Below are 20438 nucleotides of genomic sequence, written 5' to 3'. Positions count from 1 at the left end.
CTTGAACAAGTGATGTAATCTTTCACTAAACCCATGTCCTCATCTTTGAATGGAAATGGTAGTGCCTTCATCATAGGGTATTGTGAAAATAGAATGAGTTAACTTATTTAAAGTGCTCAGTAGGATAGTTAGCACATAGAGAATAACCAATAAATGCTATTTTTCTTTTTTACATTATCTCTTTAACATGACCAGACAATGGCTATCTATATCCTAAGGTAATTTGTTTTCCTTTATCACTAAATACCTTATCTAGTCCTTTATTTTGCATTCCTCTTTTTTTTTCTGACCATGTCCAGTGTATGAGGTCTCATGACAAATTCTGTATCAATCAGTGATGGTCACGACAACAGCATGAACCCTATTTTCATTTCTGTGTGGACATACATTCTTCCTTTGTCAGATATGTTTGTGTTGACTCTGAATTGTATTTTAAACACTAATGGGTAAGGGCCATGTTGTTTTGGTCTGTGGTTATTTCATAAAGATAATCTAGAACTCCTAGGAAATTTAGACACCACTTTGCCCACTACCTCATTTTTTGAGATTGGAATACTAAGGCTTAGAGAGGTAAAATGTTGTGCTCGAGGTCATACTTAGAATAAATATTCAGGCCTCCAATGTTGTCATCTTACACTCTTAACACACACACACACACACACACACACACACACACACACACACATACACTCAGTCCTGCCCAGGAAATCATAATGACCTGCTTATTTTTCTAAGCAGAGAACGGTAACTCCTCTGTAAGAGTTTTGTGTGTGTGTGCGTGTATGTGTTCTTTTTTTGTTGTTGTTGTTGTTGTTTTTTTTTTTTTGGTAGTAGTATCTTTTATCTTTAATTTTATTCCCACAAATGCCTTGAATAATAAGCTTTTAACAAATATTTTCTGAATGAGTATATAATATCTTAGGACCTGTGAATCCAGTACATAATCGTAAAAGCTAACATTTTTCTAGATTCTTTCTATGTGCCAGGCACTGTTCTAAATGCTTTATATATATTATGTCTTTTAAACCCTATAACAGTCTGGTAATATTATTACCATCATGTTATAAAGGCACAGAAGGGGTAGGTAACTTGCCAGTCTCATCACCATCACATGTGGAGTCGGGATTCAAACCCAGACATTCTGGCCTCTGAGTTGATGTTTTATTCCCTGCCCCCTACTGGTCAAGCACCCTGTCCAATGAAAACCTTAAAGGGTGAGAGCATTCTGAACTGGACACAAATTCTAACAGTTTGTATTTTTCCATTAGCATCAAATGAGTTCATCAAAGTCCATTTTTATGACTTAACGCCGATTACATAAAATAAAGCAGCTTGTACGTAGGTAGTGAAGTAAGATAAGATGAAAAGGCATTTGGTTTGTTTTTTTTAATTAGGAAAGAATTCAAAATATGTAATTATTTTGTTCAGGGGATTTCTAAGGCTGACAAATTAAATATCTTATATGATTAACCTGACTTTGCTATGCCTATTTCTAATTCAATTATAAGATATAATAAACAGGGTCACATTTATTCAATTGGAATTTGATTAAATGAGGACTCATTTTATGGTAAACATGATTTTCTGGGTAGGATGGTTTAGACCAGTGGTCAGCAAACTGCGGCTCCCAAGCCACATGCGGCTCGCGAGCCGCAGTTTGCCGCTCTGTTGACTAATGAGTTTGCCGACCACTGGGATAGGGGCTTAATCACAAGGAACAACAACAGCCTGTAATTATTGGAATCGAGAGTCTAGGTCAGTGGTCGGCAAACTCATTAGTCAACAGAGCAGCAAAACTCGCGAGCCACAGTTTGCCGACCACTGGTTTAGACAGAGAGACCCCTTGAGAAGTAAAAATCCCTAGTCTATCCAAGAAAGCTGGAGTGGGTGAGGGTGGGGATGGGGGAGGCTTGCTTATTTAGAGATCCTGCCAACCCCAGCCTTCTACCATGGCTCTGAAAATTTGTCTTTCTCCATGTTCTCTCATGCTCATATCCACAAGGAGTAAATGTTTAAATGGCTCACCCAACATTCCAGGATACATTTTTAATAGTTTTAAGAAAAGCTTTAGGTTCACAGAAAGATTGAGCGTTGGTACAGAGATTTCCTGTATACCCTCTGCCCCCACACATGCATAGTCTTTCCCATTATCAACATCCTTCACCAGAGTGGTACATTTATTACGAGTGATGAGTCCGCATCGACACATCATTATCACCCAGAGACCGTAATTTACACTATGGCTCACTCTTGGCCACAGTGATTTTTACTAACCACAGTTAAACTTGAGCTTTAGTTTGAATTCATCATAAACATACTCTAATGCCCAGTGTTGGATGGCTGAGCAGAAAAGCATGCTGTGCTCCTTGTTAGGAAAGAATAAGCACATTTCCCTATGAATAAAGACATCACTCAGCTTGTGAGCATCTGAAGGAAACTCTCCCAAGGATGCATTGCTGTCATGTTAGCCAAGAACTCTTTAGGCGAGTGCCAGATTTAGGGTAATTATATTTCAACAGAAGAATGAGACCTAAAACACAAAAGTCATTGTGGATAAAGATTATACCCTTTTTGTCAGTCTCGTAATTATATGTGCCCATTCCTGATAGATTTTTATAGAGCCCGAAGAGAATCTCAAGAATGCCTTTCTAAACCCCTTATTTGTAGAGGAGGAACGTAAAGTTTCAGGTTAAATCATGTTTCTAAAGGCATATATATGTTTAGAGATAGTACGATAACTAATTCTGATCATGAATAAAAATAAGGCTTCTTTTTAATACTTACTAGGGGCTAGAAACTGTAAATGCCCTTTGCCTGTCTTGTCTCATTTCATTTTTACAGCCAGCTAGCGTAGGGTGTTTTGCTATTATCTTTATTTTACTGATAAGTAAACTGAGGCCAAAAGAGGTCAAAGAGGCTTAGAAGTCAAGAAAAGTCACACCACCTTCCACAGGCAGATTGGACCTGGCCTGGTAGCTCAGTTGGTTAGAGCTCATCCCGATATCCCAAGGTTGTGCGTTTGATCCCCTGCCAGGGCACATATAAAAATCAACCAATGAATTTATAAATAAGTGGAACAACAAATTGATGTTTCTCTCTCTCTCCAAAATCAATTAAAAAAAAAAAAAAAAGGCAGATTGAGGATGTAAATCCTGGTCCCTCTGTGGCCACAGCTAACAGCTTTACCCACTAAATGGCAAAGATTCTGAGCCCTGGGTCCTTTCTGCCTGCAGCCTAGTCTCTGATCAGCAAGGCAGGTTCCTCATTTGACTGTGAATCAGTTTCCAGTCTCCTTTGTGGTTGAGCAATGTAATATGTTGCAAATGGAAATGGAAGTTCAAACACTGATTTGAATGAGGCTCTTTTACGACAACGAAGTGAAAACAGATGGTGGTAATTAGAGAGCACTTGGCCTGGGTGCAAGAGCAAGTGCTCAACAGGCTGGAGCTTGTTGACACGCAATCTCCCATCATGCTTTGCTTGTTATTACCCTACAAAACTCCCATCATGCTTTCTTGTTAATACCCTACAAAACTCCCATGTGTTTTGGTTATTATCGTACAAAACTCCCATCATGCTTTGCTTGCTTTACTTTCCAGGGTCATCCCTCACGAGCGGAGAATATTAACCATACTGCAGTGGCTCACCCTGCCAGACAACGAAAGGTATCTGTTCCCCTCTTACTGATTTTTCTTTCCCTTTCCTCAGTATATTTTAATCTTAGGTTAGAATTGGGTAAAAACAAACAAAAGAAAACAACAACAACAACAAACAGGCTGTGAAATAGAAGCACAGCCAAGGTTTGGTATTATTAAGTTTTGTGGTTCTTAGCCTTAAGCCTTACTTCCCTAAGAAGATACAATAGAGTAGGTTATTGGGGAGCATTTAATTACATGGATTACTACAGCTATTAATCCTGGCCTCTACCACATATTTTAAGGGAGTTCCTGTCTTGGATAAATGGACCAACTGCATTCCAAGGATTGGGGAAGCAGTAAGACTGACTTTTCCCTTTAATGGAGCTGCTGATTGCGTGGCCCCTGGGAATTGTCATTGGGCTGTATTATCTTGAGGATCAAAGACCTGAGTGTGTGTTCAGATTTTCCTCTGTGACTTTTTTTTTCCTTTGGGAATTTTGATTCCTGAAGCCGGTACCAGGCAGTTACTGCCTTCAGCAATCAAAGGGATGGTGATGTTTTATTATGTTCCTCTTTCATCACGGTGGTGGTGGTGGTGGTGTTGGTGGTGTTGGTGTGTGTGTGTGGGTGTTGGGAGTGGTGGATATGGAAGCAATAGAAAACAAAATAAAACAAAAAACAAGAACGTGATGTTTTCCATGGTAAGATTAATAGTGTTTGGGAGATTAACCTGATATGAGAGGATTTTTTTTTTTTTTAAATGTGTAGGAATGTTGGATGTTCTTTGTTATATGTGGTTTGCGGGAGATTCTGAACCTTCCTGTTTTCCTCTAGGCCTTCAGTCTATGCCTTCTATTCAGAGCAACCTGATTTATCTGGACACAAATATGGCCCTTTTGGCCCTGAGGTTAGTAGCTTACCATCTGCCTGCAAGGAACCTGTGTCCCTGGGCTACCTGATCTATGACCTTATTTCATGATTTGTACAAAGTCTCTCGGGGTGTACGTACCTGAAAGGTTTATACATAGTCAAAGAATTATGAGACAAATCATTTTTAAAAATCTTCAACATACTTGTTTCTCTTGCAGGGATTTCACTTCAGATTGATTTCATATTCAAATAGATTTTAAACTTGGAGTTGATGGGAGGGGTATAGTCCGTCCTTGCAGGCATTAGTCAAAGGTGAAGGATGGGGAAGGGCTGGCATTTTCCATCACTGGGACAGGAATGAAAAGGAATCTGGAGATAAAACCTGCAGCATAAAACACTGCCCCTGACTTTCAACTCCATTAAAATTATTATGCAGTTCAGATGGGGTACATCAGCTACAATCAACCAGGCATATGTTATAGCTTTGTAAACTTTTTATTTGATAAATTTTGACATTGGCATATACCTGTGAAACCATCACCACGATCGAGAGTATGAACATGTCCATCACCTCCAAAAGTGAAATAAGTTCTTAATGGAGAAAAATACTGTTGAATGAATCTACTTAGCAGAGCAATGTGACACCCTTTATCAAACACTAATATGTGGTAGAAGACAATCTAAGGTAGTAGCCAGTATAACTTCAAATTCAGGAGGGGAAGAGGATGGGATGTTTTATTATGTTCCTCTTTCATCTAGAGATGGTAATCTTCCAGTGTTTCAGCAATGATCGTTTAAAAATTCCATGACATTTGCAAAGCTAAACCTTTTAAGATTTTCAATATTTCCCACTACTCATTCTTAGAGTGATGAGGACTACACCAACATAATAAAACTTGATTCTGGTCGAGAAATCATTTAAAAACATTGTTAATGGAAATTGCCTTCAATTCCCTGTTAGGCCATGACAACACTGTTGGCTATAATTAAGTTCATTGTGTTCAGCATAAGAATGAATAGGATAACTGTAATACGGATAATACTTGTTTTAAATATTTTTGAGCAAAATGCAGCATGTTTAAGCAAAGACAGTAAATACCAGAGAGCCATAAGTATTTCTGAGTGCATTCATATTACGTTAGTGGTGATTTTTTAAGCACTGGAAACTAATGGCTATTTAAAACCATTCTTAGTTTGCCTTAAATCATTGAAGTCATATAAGTCTGATGCTCTTTTTCCTATCCCTTTGATGTGCAACCAGTGTTGCATGATTATGAAACACAAATGATAAAATGAGATAAACATCTGCATGCATGAAACACAAACTTATTTTTGCCAGAGCAAGCCTGGCTGTTTTATCTTTAGGATGTCTTTCTTTGAGATTAAAGTGAACAAATGGAACCACATTTTATTAAAATGTTAAAAAAAAATAACCTCTAAGCAGTTCCATGTGCCCTATTTAAAGGTCCGACTTTAAATAGATAATGATATCCCCTGAAAGACCCTGTGGCATAGGCAAAATAGGGATTTGGGGAGCCACTTGGTATAACCATGCTTTTAAAAGCATGAGGCTGAAACTTAAAGAGGTTTAGCGTTGCTCAAGTTGCATGGCTGATAAGTGACCTTAGAGAGAGAACCTCAGAACTTCCAACTCCCAGACCAGGGTTCTTCCCTTGAAATCATTTAACCCTCCTTCAGTCCAGGAGATAAGCAGAGTGGTCAGTTAATAACTATGTTCAAATTATACAAGACATTTTATGTCAGAACTTGGCTTTTTACAGTAAGCTCTTGTAATCCTCATATTCTTAAAAGTTGTATGGGTTAGTAATAAACATTCTTTTTTAGTGTACCTCCCTGGATTTCTAATATGTGTAGTTCAGTTATGGTTTCATACTTTAGTGTATGTGTGTATGCTTTAATTAAGAAATAAACTAAAAAGTTTTTTGAAGTACCGAGCAATGATAAATGAAGCATAATATAGGATGTTTTAATTTGCTGTAATGATGGATCTATGCTCATTTTGCTCATTAATTTACAAACAGATTTTTCTTGTACCATTTTTTAAATTAAGAGTTGGAAGTATTCAGGAATGCTATGTTCTTTTTAGTATTAATATTTCTTATAACTAGGATATTCTCACATATTTACTGGGTATAACCGTCTGAATTAGATCTATTAGAATATGTTTTCAGTTATGATAACCTGGTAACCTGGTCACTTTCTTCTCTTAATACAAAGGATATTTCCAGATGTCACTATTTTTTATTTGGTTCTAGGGATCTTATTTTTAACTGAAAGAAAAAAAAGACAGTTTATACTTTAAAACACAAAACCAAAGCAAGCCAGCAAAATCTCTCTTCTGTTACAGACTAAATTGTTTTATATACCTACACATCCATCATATACATTTATTGTGCATGTAAAGATTATATTAGCTGCAGTATTGTTTTTAAAATCAGGTACGTGCTTTCTTTTTCATCAATGAGAAAATATCTTGCATTTGAAATTTCATTGAAATGATTCAATCTAGCAAAATGGTTTGTGCTGTACACAATTGAAGTTTGTACTTTCTTGCTTAATTGAGTATACTTTTTTTTCAGGACAATTCTCAAAGGCTATTCAATTAGATGACCAAACATTGGGCTAATAGTTTCAAGAAATGGTGTATTATTGCTCCTGGTTTCATAGTGTAATGGTGAATGTTCAGAAATATGCTTGCTTTTGATTATTGGCGCAACCTTTTTCTCTTTGACCTTCTATGCTTCCTCTGTGACCCCTTGTTCGGCTGCTCTTCCAGGCCTAGAGGCAGAGCTTTGGCTGGCTAGTGACTACCTTAAGATGGCAAAGGATCCTGAAAAGCAGGGAAATTTGCCCCTCTCCCTCCCGTCCTCTTAATAACCTCAGGCTAAGTCTTCTCAAGTCAGACTAAAAAGTAGCTTCCGTCTACCTCTAACATTCGAAGAAGGAAATACATGCAATATAATCACTGGATGAAAACTCATTTTGACTAAATCCTGTTCCTCCCGCTGCTCCTCTAACCCGCTGCAATCGGAAGGGCCCGCCTTCAGCGTCTTCGGAATGTTGAGGTCTCTTGCAAAATGGCCGGGTGTCTGATAGGCAGACTTGAGCTCTAGCTGAATGTATTTGGTGACCATGAAATGAGAGACCCTCTTTTTCCTTTGCTTCTCTTCTCATGGAGAATTGCCTAAAACTAGAAGCATTTAAAAAAAATACCAAACTCAACCAGAGTCTGTGGGGCTGTGTCTTTCAATCGCTCTGTTGGAGAGCGAGGATGGGACAGAAATGGAAGTGCCTTTGCAGTTGCTTGCTCTGGAAACAGTGAAATCGCATGGCAGATGGCCTCCTCTGTGGATACACTAACATTGTTCCTCCTTCTGCCCCTTCTTGCATCTGAATGAGTCTCTGGACAGTCCTACCGAGAGAAATCAGCTAGGTAAACAGCAGAGCTTGCTGCTTTAATTCACCTTTGCACCATCAGCAAATCAGGGGCCTGGTTTTCTCCAGCATCTGGGAAGTCCCAAAAGGTTATGTTCCTTATTCAGTTTATGCGTTAGCATTTATTGCTCTCTAGATTTTCAAAACAAGATGCATAGTACTGCTACTCCCCCCAAAATGGGTTTCTGATAGAAAGAGTATAAGTTTACTTTCTTGATATGTGTACTAAGCTGAAGAGATATTGATGACTTTTTACATTTTATCTAATTATACAAGAGAATTTTTTTTTAAAAAGACAGTTCTATTTATGGTTAGCTCATGGCTTGGAGGTTCTCTGTATTAGAAACCTAAATTATCAGTGACAAGTTCTCTCTCCTGCTGAAAGTCCTGATTCATGCAAGTAGATTCATAACCAAGGAGGATTGCTTATTATTTATGTTTTAGTTTATCCTTGGTTTTGAAATTTTTTCTGTTCCTTGCCAAGAACACTTGCTTTGATATAGTTGGTGGTGTGAACAGGTAACTATCAGATTCTGAACTGGAACCACCTACATGAATCCCACTGTCACCTTGAAATAACCATGTGACTAATATTCTATTTAGTTTTCAGCTAGTACTTTTTAGATGGAGAGCTCTTCATAACCAAGATCCAGTCTCTCAATAAAGCAGGAGTTTTGAAACGTAGAATTCTAGGTCACCGTCAGGTGTATCCACGCCTATCAGTAGGCTCCTCGGCCATAAGACATTTACATGGTGAGATGCTCTTAAATTATATGCTTGCTCTCAGTGAAGAAGCTGTGATAGCAGCATCAAGGTCAATTTTGGGGGTTTCTCTTGATAGAGATCCCCGAATAATCCTTCATACCAACTTTTTCTCACTTAAGGAGCCTTAGTTCTTCTAACTAAGACTCTACTGACCTCAGATGGCAAAGTGTGAGCTTTATTATCTGACCCAGAGGGACAGACGACTTCTGAGTCCAGACATCTCTATCCGCCAGTACAGGAGAGTAGTTATGGCTCACCTCTTACTCCGGCTAAGAGACCTAAGAGGAAGGTTATCCCTAAGAGGAGGCAGGAAAGACCAGTTGCTCCTCCAAAGAAAAGAAGAAGAAAATTACATAGGATGGATCATTATGCTGTGGAAACGCGTCAGGACAAAGTAAGTTTATCTATTGTTCCAAAGCTTTGTGGCGGGTAGGTCTGAGTTGAAGGTTTCCTTCAGTACCTTGGCTTGAAACTCAGCTGAATAAGTTTCAGAAAAACTCTGGTGCATCAGCCTTTGCTTTGAGTCCAGAAGAAACGGGTACTGCAGAGGTTAACACTGATGTGAAGACCTCCTAAACTTTCAGCAAGGCAGGAAAAAAGAGCCTTCTACTTTCTTTAGAGTTAGTTGCCCTAAAACTAGTATTTACATTGAGGCTTCTGTGAATGTTAAGAAGGCTACTGGCTTTGCTTCCACTTATTCACAGAGTTGTTACAATGGTTCTTGAAAACAACCCAGCAACGGTGTCTGAGGGACTCCTCAAAGATAATGTAGATTAGTGCTCAATAGAAAATTGGTTTAGATGTGTGGTCTGTTCTTTCAGAATTCTAAAAAGGTCTTAGGTTATGGACAAGAGAATAGCTGAGACAGAAAGAAAGAGGAAATAATGGGTAGATAAAATGGTGTGTGTTTTAACATAGGGATAATAAGTAATGTCTAGTCTTTTTAGTATATTCATAACAACCTAGAGGTTCATATTCTCAAAACCTTCAGTTACCTCCAAGGCACATTTATGATGGTCTGAACTGATCACTAAGAAGTAGATTCTGGATTTTATTTAAGTTGTCTTGTTTAATAAAGGAAAGTAAGTAATTGTCAAGGTTGATGTATGTTGTATATTTAGTATTTCTTTGTCTAGGCAAAGATCTTAGAGTAGAGCATCGTGTTCTCAGAAGCAAATACCACTCAATCCCCCATCTTAGTCCCTTCAGATTATGCATCTGTCATTCTGAAATCTTCACTTGTGACTTCCTCCTTGGGACAATTTGAAATATTGACTCCCATCATGAAGAAAAACAAGTTAACAACTGACTTTACCAGTGACATGATATGAGGAAAGGTCTTGAGTCATCTGACAAGATGCTAATGGAAGATAATATTGTGTGTTGGGATGAAAAATGATATGTAGATCCCTTCTGTTCTTATCTTAGTCATTTTGAGTGCATGTGTATAATTGTAGCTAAATTTTAAAATTCATCTAAAGTACTGTCGAGTCTTTGTCTGATGTTATGGTTCTTGAAAATCTTTTTGTTGCAGAGATGAAAGTGAAGGAGAGGCCACTAGTATGTGGGAGCATTCATACTGTTAGACACTTTCATTTGAAGCAAGAACATAAGGGATGGATTATGTTTCTTAGACTTTGGAAATGTTCTTCAGAGAACTAAGTTTTTGGGTTTTTGTTAGGCTAAATAAGATCAGTGGTTTACTTTTGTGTGCTAGCACTCTTGTAGATTCTTATTTTACTCAAAATCAGCTTGAAAGGGACTAAATTGATATGCAGAAGAGGTTCTTCTATTAAGAACCTATTATTCTCAGAAATTGACAGTTACTTGGAACATTAGATAGATTGCATTGTGTTAATGATGTTCTAATTTAGCATCCAGTGAAGATTACCTTTAACCTCAGAATTGCTTTTGATTCACTTAGCCTTTATCTTCTTGCAGTGGTTCAAAGCCTAAATCTTCTTGCTGTAGTTCAACGCCTAATGTGACTTCACCCAGAGACTGAAACAATCATCTGACTTTCTGCTCACTCTCAAAATTCTTGTATTTAAATAGTTACATTTTAGAAAGGCATCTTATCTCTAAAAAAACAAGTTCCCTTAATATTTCTTATATATTTTTTATATCAAAGTATCTTTAAAGGGATTGGATGAGAGGAGATTTTGTGCTCCTGAAAGAATACAAATAAAGTGCTTAGACCAGATTTCCATCAAGAATGGCAGGCAAATCCCCCTAGACAAAGCTCTGCCTCTGGGCCTGAAGTTTTCTTTCCAGAATGTTCTAGGAGTAGAAGATCTATGAGAAACTGAAAGGAAAAAAAAAAAAAAACTTGCAAGGACTAATTTGCTCTATTTTCCAGATGACAAATCCTCTGAGGGAAATTGACAAAACAGTGGGGCAATTAATGGATGGCCTGAAACAACTGAAGCTGCATCGCTGTGTGAATGTCATCTTCGTTGGAGATCATGGTAAAGCTTTGTTTCTTCTTTGTTACTAGGATAGTCATTGATAACTAGTTTCTGATGGTGTAGAGCAGTGGTCGGCAAACTGCGGCTCACGAGCCACATGCGACTCATGAGCCGCGGTTTGCCGCTCTGTTGACTGATGAGTTTGCCAACCACTGGTGTAGAGGAAAGGAAGGAATCCTTTCCCTCAGAATCCCAGGTTGGGTTCTTCACCTCTTGCCCATTTCATCAGGATGGGGAAAGATATCAAACCATGACTCAAACTAGGAGATGACCTGAGGTGACCCCAAGTTCATTTTGATCAAAACCAGGCACTTCCTCTATCTACCTATTTTCTGTAGGAAAAGCCTTTCTACAGAAATCTTTCTCTTATTAAGACGTTGCAGGCAATTTGCTTGTTATGTTAATATCTTCCTCTGTGAATGTGATGTTTTAGACAATAATACCCCATCTCTGATAGCCATATCCCCAAAAGGAGTCCACAGGGTTTATGAGACTAAAAGATAAATCCAAACATGATAAGGAGGCGAGACTTAAGATTCTTGTCAAAGTGGTATATAAGTAAAAATATGTCTCTGCATCCACTGAGGGGATTCAAGGCAAAACCAGAGGACGCTGCTCTATTGGAGAAGACAGTTGAAAGAGAGGAAGAGGCAGTTTTTCTAAATCACAGTGTAAAGTAGAAAAATTCATGACCCCTTTTTTGAGGTGATCAAGAATGTCATAAACATTACGTGATTATAGGGCTGACTGGAGGGGGTCCTCAGAGAGCCTTCTTATTTCACAAGTGCTCAGATTGAGTTCCGGAACTACATTCCAGAACTCTTAAATTGAAACAGTGACCCTGGAATATGCGGCTGCATTCTTCTGGAACTGAAACATTGGTTGACTATTTAATAGTTTAAGAATGAATGACAGGCAAATTTCCCTAGTAAACAGCTCTGCTCTGGGCCTGAAATTTTCTTTCTAGAATGCTCTAGATCAGTGGTTCTCAACCTTTCTAATGCCGCGACCCTTTAATACAGTTCCTCATGTTGTGGTGACCCCCAACCATAAAATTATTTTCGTTGCTACTTCATAACTGTAATTTTGCTACTGTTATGAATCGTAATGTAAATATCTGTGTTTTCCGATGGTCTTAGGCGACCCTGCTAGCGGTTTTCAACCTGTGGGTCGCTAGCAGGGTCGCCTAAGACCATCGGAAAACACAGATATTTACATTACGATTCATAACAGTAGCAAAATTACAGTTATGAAGTAGCAACGAAAATAATTTTATGGTTGGGGGTCACCACAACATGAGGAACTGTATTAAAGGGTCGCGGCATTAGAAAGGTTGAGAACCACTGTTCTAGATGATCTATGAGAAAGTTTTTTAAAAAAAGGCAGTGGGACTAACTTGCTCTTTTGCAGGGACTAAATGTGAACCTCTGCAAAATCATGCTCCACAAGTTTAACTTTGTGGAAAGCTTCAGATAGAACAGAGACTTTGGAGCATGGGACACAGTTGATTCAATTGAAGTTGCCCAGAGGGGTCAAGAGCATTTGGTTACATGTTGGTTGGAGCCAGATGTAGAAGTAGATGGGTCCTGATGGAGCATTGTAAAGGTCTTGGGTAGATTAAACCTTGTGTTGCCAGGTTTAGGCTTCTGAGATGAGTAGATTGCTTTGGTTTGGGGAAGCCACAGCATCTCTTACATAAAAGGTAGTATGGTCTAGTGCATTGGTCGACAAACTGCGGCTCGTGAGCCACACGCGACTCTTTGGCCCCTTGAGTGTGGCTCTTCCACAAAATACCACGTGCGGGCGATTGAAACTTCGTGGCCCATGCGCAGAAGTCGGTTTTCGGCTCTCAAAAGAAATTTCAATCGTTGTACTGTTGATATTTGGTTCTGTTGACCAATGAGTTTGCCGACCATTGGTCTAGTGTTTCAGAATCTGGGCTTTGGAATAAGAATGTGTTTCATTGGTGTTCAAATTGCACTGCACCACTTAAGAGCCATTTGATGTGGTAGATGTTATGTGACCTCTCGAAGTCTTAGCCTCCTCGTCTGTAGAATGGAAACACTAACACCACCTACGTGGGATTAGTCTGGAGGGTGAAGGGTTATGGTAATTCGGAAGCACTTTCCATATGGTTTTTGAAAGTGAGAGAGATGGTTCACTACTAAGGTGGGGTAGGTGACTTCCTAGAAATGTAACAAATGGAAGAGCCTTCCAATCTTCCATTAATATGTTTTTGTAGATTTCCCCTTCCTCGGTTAACATTGTACCAGAACATAGCAGCTGTTTATTGTTTTTATTTTTCTTCTTGTTAAAAAGCAAGTTATAGAACCCTTGTGCTATATTGGGATATGTTGTTTTCTTCTCTCTTCATTTCAATTTGTTTATAAAATAGAAAGGTCTGGATCTGGGATCCCAGAAGGTGATAATTTGAATTTTATTAGATCCAGGCCACTTTGGGTTATAATTGTTTATTACAAAAACCTTAGGACATTCTTTATAGAATCACTTATTTCCCCCTCTTAGAGAATATGCACCTAATGGACTGTGCAAAGCAATGTATTAAACTTTCGCAGTTCCATGTCATCTCATACATTCTGAAATGACAATAAAGTTCTCTACCAGCTTCCATGGTCTATGATTCTAAGACTTGAGTTTGTTTTTATTTATATATTTTAAACATTGGTCAAGAAATTATTCTTGTCGAGGCAGGAAACAAATCTTGGGTCTGGGGGGATATTTGTTGGTGAAAAAAATTCCCTACCTAGACCCTTTTGTCTTCTAGTTGCTAACTTTCAGTTTTGACTGATTACATTATTTACCACTTGTTTTCAGTCTTATTTTGCTTTTCAGTGTTATTTTGTTCTTCGGTTTGGGTGGTCACTGGGGCTGACATTTTTCTTTCTCATCTGTTGTTGCCAGTATTGTTTTGTCAGTTCCATCCAAGGCCACCAGTGGAGACAGAGTAAGGACTGGTGATTATGTACTCAAGTCAGGAGATATATTAGAGAGAGAGAGGGTTGGAAAATGACATTTTGTAAAAGAGACTTGGAACTATATATTCTAGTTATTTACACCACCCCTAGCGCGGGGCGGTGGGGGGGGGGGGGGAGAATAAGATCTTTTTCATAAGGATTGTGTAAATAGTTTTTTGTGTTTTTTTTTTTTTAAGATTATGGTTACTTCCTTTTCCTTGCTGTTCTTGCTGAATGACATAAGATGGTAATTGAGATGATGCATTTTTAACCATCTAGCGCTGCAAGATAATATTAAATCAAAGCCTGATGCAAAAATTATACAAAGAAGCATCAAAAAATGTAAAGTCAATTAAAAAATCTCAAAAGAAGAGATCCTTGCATGTAGCTGTTAAAAACTAATTAAATAGATGCCTGGATGTTATTAAGATGTGGCTGTGTTAAGATTTTAATTTTAAGATTGCCTGAAAATCTTTTTATTTTTTTTTTTTTTCGGTCCCCGTAGGAATGGAAGATGTCACATGTGATAGAACCGAGTTCTTGAGCAATTACCTGACTAATGTGGATGATATTACTTTAGTGCCTGGAACTCTAGGAAGAATTCGACCCAAATTTAGCAATAATGCCAAATGTAAGTCGATCCTTAAAATACTAAGTTGTTAGAGCAGTAATATTGTAAGGGCTTGTTCTCTGAATACTTGGGTAAAAATCCTGGCTCTGCAAAGATTTAGAATGAATTTAAATGAATAAGTCATTTAAACTCTAAGCCTCAGTTTTGCATCTGAACAATGGGGATGATAATAACAGCTATCACCTGGGGATGCTGTGAAAATGAATCTATGCATGTCACTTAGAGTGGTTGCTGGCACATGGGAGCATTATATAAATATTTGCTCTTGTTTTTATTATGTAGAAATACATTTCATTTTGAGGCATGTGTATAACCATAAACTTCTGTTTACAAGAAAATAACTCTTCAGTAAGAGGTTCAGGCTTGCTCTTGAGCTGGAGTTAGGGAGCCCAAGACAAGATTATGGAGACCCTAAGCATTCCTGCAAGTCCGGTTGTAGAGGAGTCTTTATCTTAATAAAAGTGGTTGACAGAATCCAGGAGGGAAAACTATTACACCCTTGAGAAGTGGCTGCTGCTTTGAAAGATTAGAAATGAACAGGAATAATCTTATCACTTATGTCCTGCACATTCAGGTTCTGAGATACCACCGACAAGAACTTTAACTTATGAACTAAGATGTTTTAGATGCTGCCCACCTAGTTTTTGGGAAGTCCATAGTTTTACTGGAGACATGCTGCATTGTGGGGCGGGGGAGTGGGGGGAAAATACTTTTAGAGTTTTTAGCCTTGGGGATAAGAAACCATTGGCACCAAGAGTAAAGCTTTGGAAAATTAAGTTTTTCTCAAACTATGTTCTTGAGTGAACACAAATGGGAACTGTTCCAAGGTCAGCTGCAGGCAATGTTGTGAAATCAACAAAACATCAGTGTTTCTGCCCTCTCTTTTTAATGTCCTTTCTGCCCTCCACATCCTGCCTTCTCTGCCCACTTGAGATGGGCAGGGCCTCTCCAGAGACAGGATACAAGTCACTAGGGCAACCCTTGAGTTAGTATTTGCCTTGTAGCTCTTATGCACAAAAGCTTTTATCTATTTTTGAAAGCTATCTCAGACCTCAGTAAATGTAATGGGGAGGTTGTTATGGGGGGAAGAAACAATAACTACCAAATAATTGTTTTGTACATGTGATTTCATTTTATGAGAGACATTGGAGTGGTGGTTAAGAGCACAGACAATGGTGACAGGATGTCCTAGCTCAAATCCCTGCTCTGCCACCAGCTCACTGGGACCTTGGGCGGGCTGCTTAAACCCTCTCTGCCTCAGTTTCCTCATCTACAACATACGGATTGTTGGGAAGAGTAAATGAAAGATTACATCTCACTTAGATTCGTGTTTAGCATGCAGTCCAACTAAATAAATGTTAGCTATGACAATGATGTCTTGGTGGCATCACTCTTTTAGCTAAGTATATGCACCATCTTATTTAATCCTCCCAATGGCCCTGTGTGATAAGTATTATTGTCCGCTTTTAGAAACAGTAGAAATCAAGGCTCATAGAGAGGTGAAGAAATGGGCTTAGAGTATGACAGTAAGTGGCAGAGCCAAGATTTAAACCAAGATTCTCTGATTCTTAACCACTGTCCTGAGCTGGGAACCTCTTCTACTCACACAATGTGAGAACTGCTAGCATGAGAGGACCAACTACTTCGGAAATGATGGATTTGTGTCCCAAATGTGGCCTCGGGCATTTGTTACTTTCCATGCTGTTTGTTTTCTTTCATTATCAAAGAACATGAACTTACTCTGGTCCTGCTGAGGACTGTGGTTCATGAGGCCACAGAGTAAAGAGGTTCAAAGCATGGCTTACTCAGTCAGTGCTAGGGTCCCAGTATGTAAGCCCCTCCCTCTACCTTCTAAATGCCCACTGGTTTAGTGAGAGTTCTAGCACTTACCTCCCAGAGTTGTCATGAATGATCAGAGAGAAAGTGTCTACAGAGTCTTACAGACAGAGTGCACATGGTTTGGACACAATTTGGGTTAACCATTATTGCTACCCTCATTACAGTTACACACTGCTTAACAACAGGGATACCTACTCTGAAATCCACCGTTAGGTGGTTTCATCATTATGCAGCCATCATAGACTGCACTTAGCTTACTACACACCGGGGCTGTATGGCACACCAGCGTCATACCACTGTTGTATATGCGGTCCATCGTTGACTGAAACATCGTTACACAGCATATAACTGTATTTGCTTTCCATGAAAATATGCAAGTAAAATTTAGCCCCATTTAAGTAGAATGGAATCCTACTTTTTAGCTTTGGATTTCATAGCTTTAGAACTATGATTCTGAACACTGTCTTTGATTGTATATGTTTATATCACAAGGCAAGCTTATTTATGCATTTTCCACAAATATTTATTTATATCTATCATTAAATGTTTATGGAGTGCCTACTGTGCACAGGCCCTGGAGATACAGCAGGAAAGGACACGGACATGACCTGTCCCACTGATGCTTATATTCCAGGGAGGGCTGTGTCGTGATAGTCGGTACCTCTTCTGAACTCTGTTTTCCTTTTCTGCTGATTCTATAATAACACACTAAGGCAGATTTTTTGAAAACAAAACAAAGTCCAACCAACCTACAATCTCCTGTTTCTCCCCGCACCCCCCTAAAGGGGGCCTTCAGATAATATAATCCTGTCCACAGTTTATACACAGCCGTCATTTACATAGTTTTGCTTTTAGCTAGTTCGGGGTATTGACTAAAATATCCTTTGTTTGCTGGTAGTGAAAATAAAGGAGGTGCATCCATGTGTGTGTCTGTGGCTGGAAGGGGCCACTACCTATGTAATTAGACCCATGATATTACCAAGGAAACCAAATCCCCTTTAAAAAACATAACTCAGTGGATTAGACATTCATCTCAAAGTGGATGATAGCTTGTTTCAAAGATCCGCAGATAAATAGGAAGCTATAGGAAAAGCCCCAAATGCCCAGTTTAGTTCCTGATGTTAAATTGCAAATAAACTAAATCTAGGCTCCAGAGGGACCATTTTGGACCATTTGGAGTACCTTAAAGAAGCAATTACTTAGCCTCTGGATGCTCTGGAAGGAGCAATTCCCTTGTGGAAGAGGAGACCCAGACCCAGCAGGGAAGTTCACTGTATGAATTGTGCCACTTATTTAACTGCTTTTCACTTACTGAAATATTCAGTACCCACACGCAATGTAAATATATTTTAAACAAAACACTAAAGGGACGGCCCTTCTGGAGTGGGGTAAAAAAGAATGGAGTCTCTTGCTGCAAAAATGATTTCTCTCGTTGATTCTTGTCATCTCTTTTTGACATTTTTCTTCTCTCTTTGAACAGATGACCCTAAAGCCATTATTGCCAATCTCACGGTAAGTACTGATGTGACCAGGCCTCTGCTATTAGAGCAGCTTCCACATGCTCATCTCCTGTGTTCACCTCCCCTGTGGGGCGGGAGGAGCACTTTCCCCATTGCCCTGCATCCTGTATATTTGTTCTCCTTAGAGCTTTCAAAACTCCTGGCCTGTGGACAGCTGCAGGCTCCCTAATGGTCTTGGCAATGATACAAACAGACAGTATTTGATCTTTCCTCATTAGTACTGAACAGTATTCATTCAAGATTAAACAAATCCTTACTCTCTCTGAACCAGATCTGCCCACCACCCGGTTCCATCACTCCCCCATCCAGGATAGAGACCTTAAAAGCACATGAGGATGTAATCACATGGTCTTCAACATGTGTCCACCTCCCTTTCTTTCCACCTCCCACCCTTGATTGAAGCTGCTGGGAAAGGCCTTGGAGCTTGAATTGCTCTTAGTGAGTCAGGAATGTATCTTAAAAATGCCTTACTCCCCTCTGACAATAGCCTTCCATCTCCAAAGTTACCTGATCCTCTTTTAACCTATTTTTTTTCCAGTTTATATTATTTGAAAGAAGGTAACAAATCCCATTTACTCACTAACCTTTTCTTTGGCTTAAAACTTCCTTCAGCTTGCTAGAGAGAGACTATCCACACCTTTTTCTAGAAGACACTCCATCTAAAGTCCAGTTTTCATTTACATTTCAGTGTAAAAAACCAGATCAGCACTTTAAGCCTTACATGAAGCAGCACCTTCCCAAACGATTGCACTATGCCAACAACAGAAGAATTGAGGACATCCATTTATTGGTGGAGCGCAGATGGCATGTTGCAAGGTAACGTGGGCTTGGCTGGCCCAATTTCTTATCTGCATAACCAGCTCTTTGGCAACTGGAGTGCCTATAAGGTCCTCAGCCATCCTAAGAGGAACTCTGACCCTTTTCAAAGGGTTTTCTATGCTAAATAAAAAATTCGTGCTGAGATAATAATACATTTCTATTTTTTGGGTCTCAGCATCTCAGTGTTTCTCTCCTTTTCAATTTTTGAATTTACATTCTAGCCTCTATTCTTATTACTTGAGTAAGTGAAAAGTGTGACTGGGGCACTGCTTTGCCACACTGAACAGATTTGGTCTCAGTTGGCAAGACTTAGCCCATAGCAATGTTTATAGAGGAGTTCAGAACATGTTGTTAATCTTAAAACCTCTGTTACTGTGGACATGTTTTATTTGAGCTTAAAAATTTTCAGTTGTTTATCTTTTTTGAACTACCAAAGATTCCAATATTGAAGAGTCCATTTCCTGCTCTTGAATCTTTTGTAAAACGTGCCTTCCGGAAGCTCTAACCATTTCCAAAGAGTTAAGCATTTAAAGTTTATCCATTTTCCACCCAAACCTGACAGCAGCCCCTTCCCACTCACTCTTATTCTGACTTTCTCCTTTTAAAAAAGTGCTGAGAATCAATCTGTAGTAATGACTAAACAGCTTCTATATGCACTGTAGCAGAGCTCTTTAATGAGTTTCTGAGGGAGAGAAGATAAGGAGAAAATGTGTATTCTCTAGGAACTTACATCAATATGGAACACATGGAGAGACACATGACATCATAGTCCATTGTGACTGTCAGGGGGGTACATAGAGTTAAATATGTAAGAATATGCAGAGAGATGTATGAAGACCAGAAATAATTGAAATAATTTAGGGCAGACATGGGGAGTCTTCATGGAAAAGTGACAAAGATATGACCAAATGGCTTGGCTGAGTATGTCCTCTGCAGGACCATTTATGTATGGGTGGCTTAGAAGAGAGAGCAAATTTGGCACACTTGATAGATTTATATGAAGTAAATGTGGTTGTTGAGTGGAAGTTGAATGAAAGATGATGACAGTTAAGCAAATTAGCACTAAAGCCAGACATTTTAATTAGCAGCAAATTTTTTAACTCTTGCATTGTTGTGTTATTATATGTTCATATCTTATTAACCTAAGCTGAAAGCATTTTTCTTAAGGGTGGAGATCCAAATGCTTAATTTCTTTATTTTCCCCTAAGCATTTTAGTTCAGTGTGATGTACTTAGCAAATATTTGTATTAATAAACATGAGCTCTGGTCAGTGGGAGTCATTCCATGCACTGAAAGGTTAGTTGATGGTTTGATTCCTGGTCAGGGTGAATGTCTGGGTTGCGGGCTCCATCCCAGGTAAGGAGCGTGCAGGAGGCAGCCCATTGATGTTTTGCTCTCACATCGTTGTTTCTCTCTCTCTCTCCTTTTCTCTGTCTCTAAGAAGTCAATAAAAATAT

At 38.9% G+C, this 20438-nt stretch overlaps 1 protein-coding gene across 1 annotated transcript in view; it reads left to right on the top strand.

The window, feature by feature from the left end:
• ENPP2 (ectonucleotide pyrophosphatase/phosphodiesterase 2) overlaps positions 1–20438 on the top strand; it is a gene marked incomplete at its 5' end in the record, with an annotated part of 106054 nt that overhangs the window by 57957 nt on the left and 27659 nt on the right. Inside the window, 6 exon segments of the mRNA XM_080646927.1 lie at positions 3600–3665; positions 4473–4545; positions 11089–11197; positions 14678–14803; positions 18123–18154; positions 18851–18978. Of these exon segments, the coding sequence (XP_080503053.1) occupies positions 3600–3665; positions 4473–4545; positions 11089–11197; positions 14678–14803; positions 18123–18154; positions 18851–18978 (534 nt within the window).

This window comes from Plecotus auritus (genome assembly GCF_963455305.1).
Source record: "Plecotus auritus genome assembly, chromosome: 11".
In the NCBI taxonomy this organism is placed as follows: domain Eukaryota; kingdom Metazoa; phylum Chordata; class Mammalia; order Chiroptera; family Vespertilionidae; genus Plecotus; species Plecotus auritus.
The sequence above is the reverse complement of the archived record's forward strand: the minus strand, read 5'-3'. Positions and strand labels throughout refer to the sequence as shown.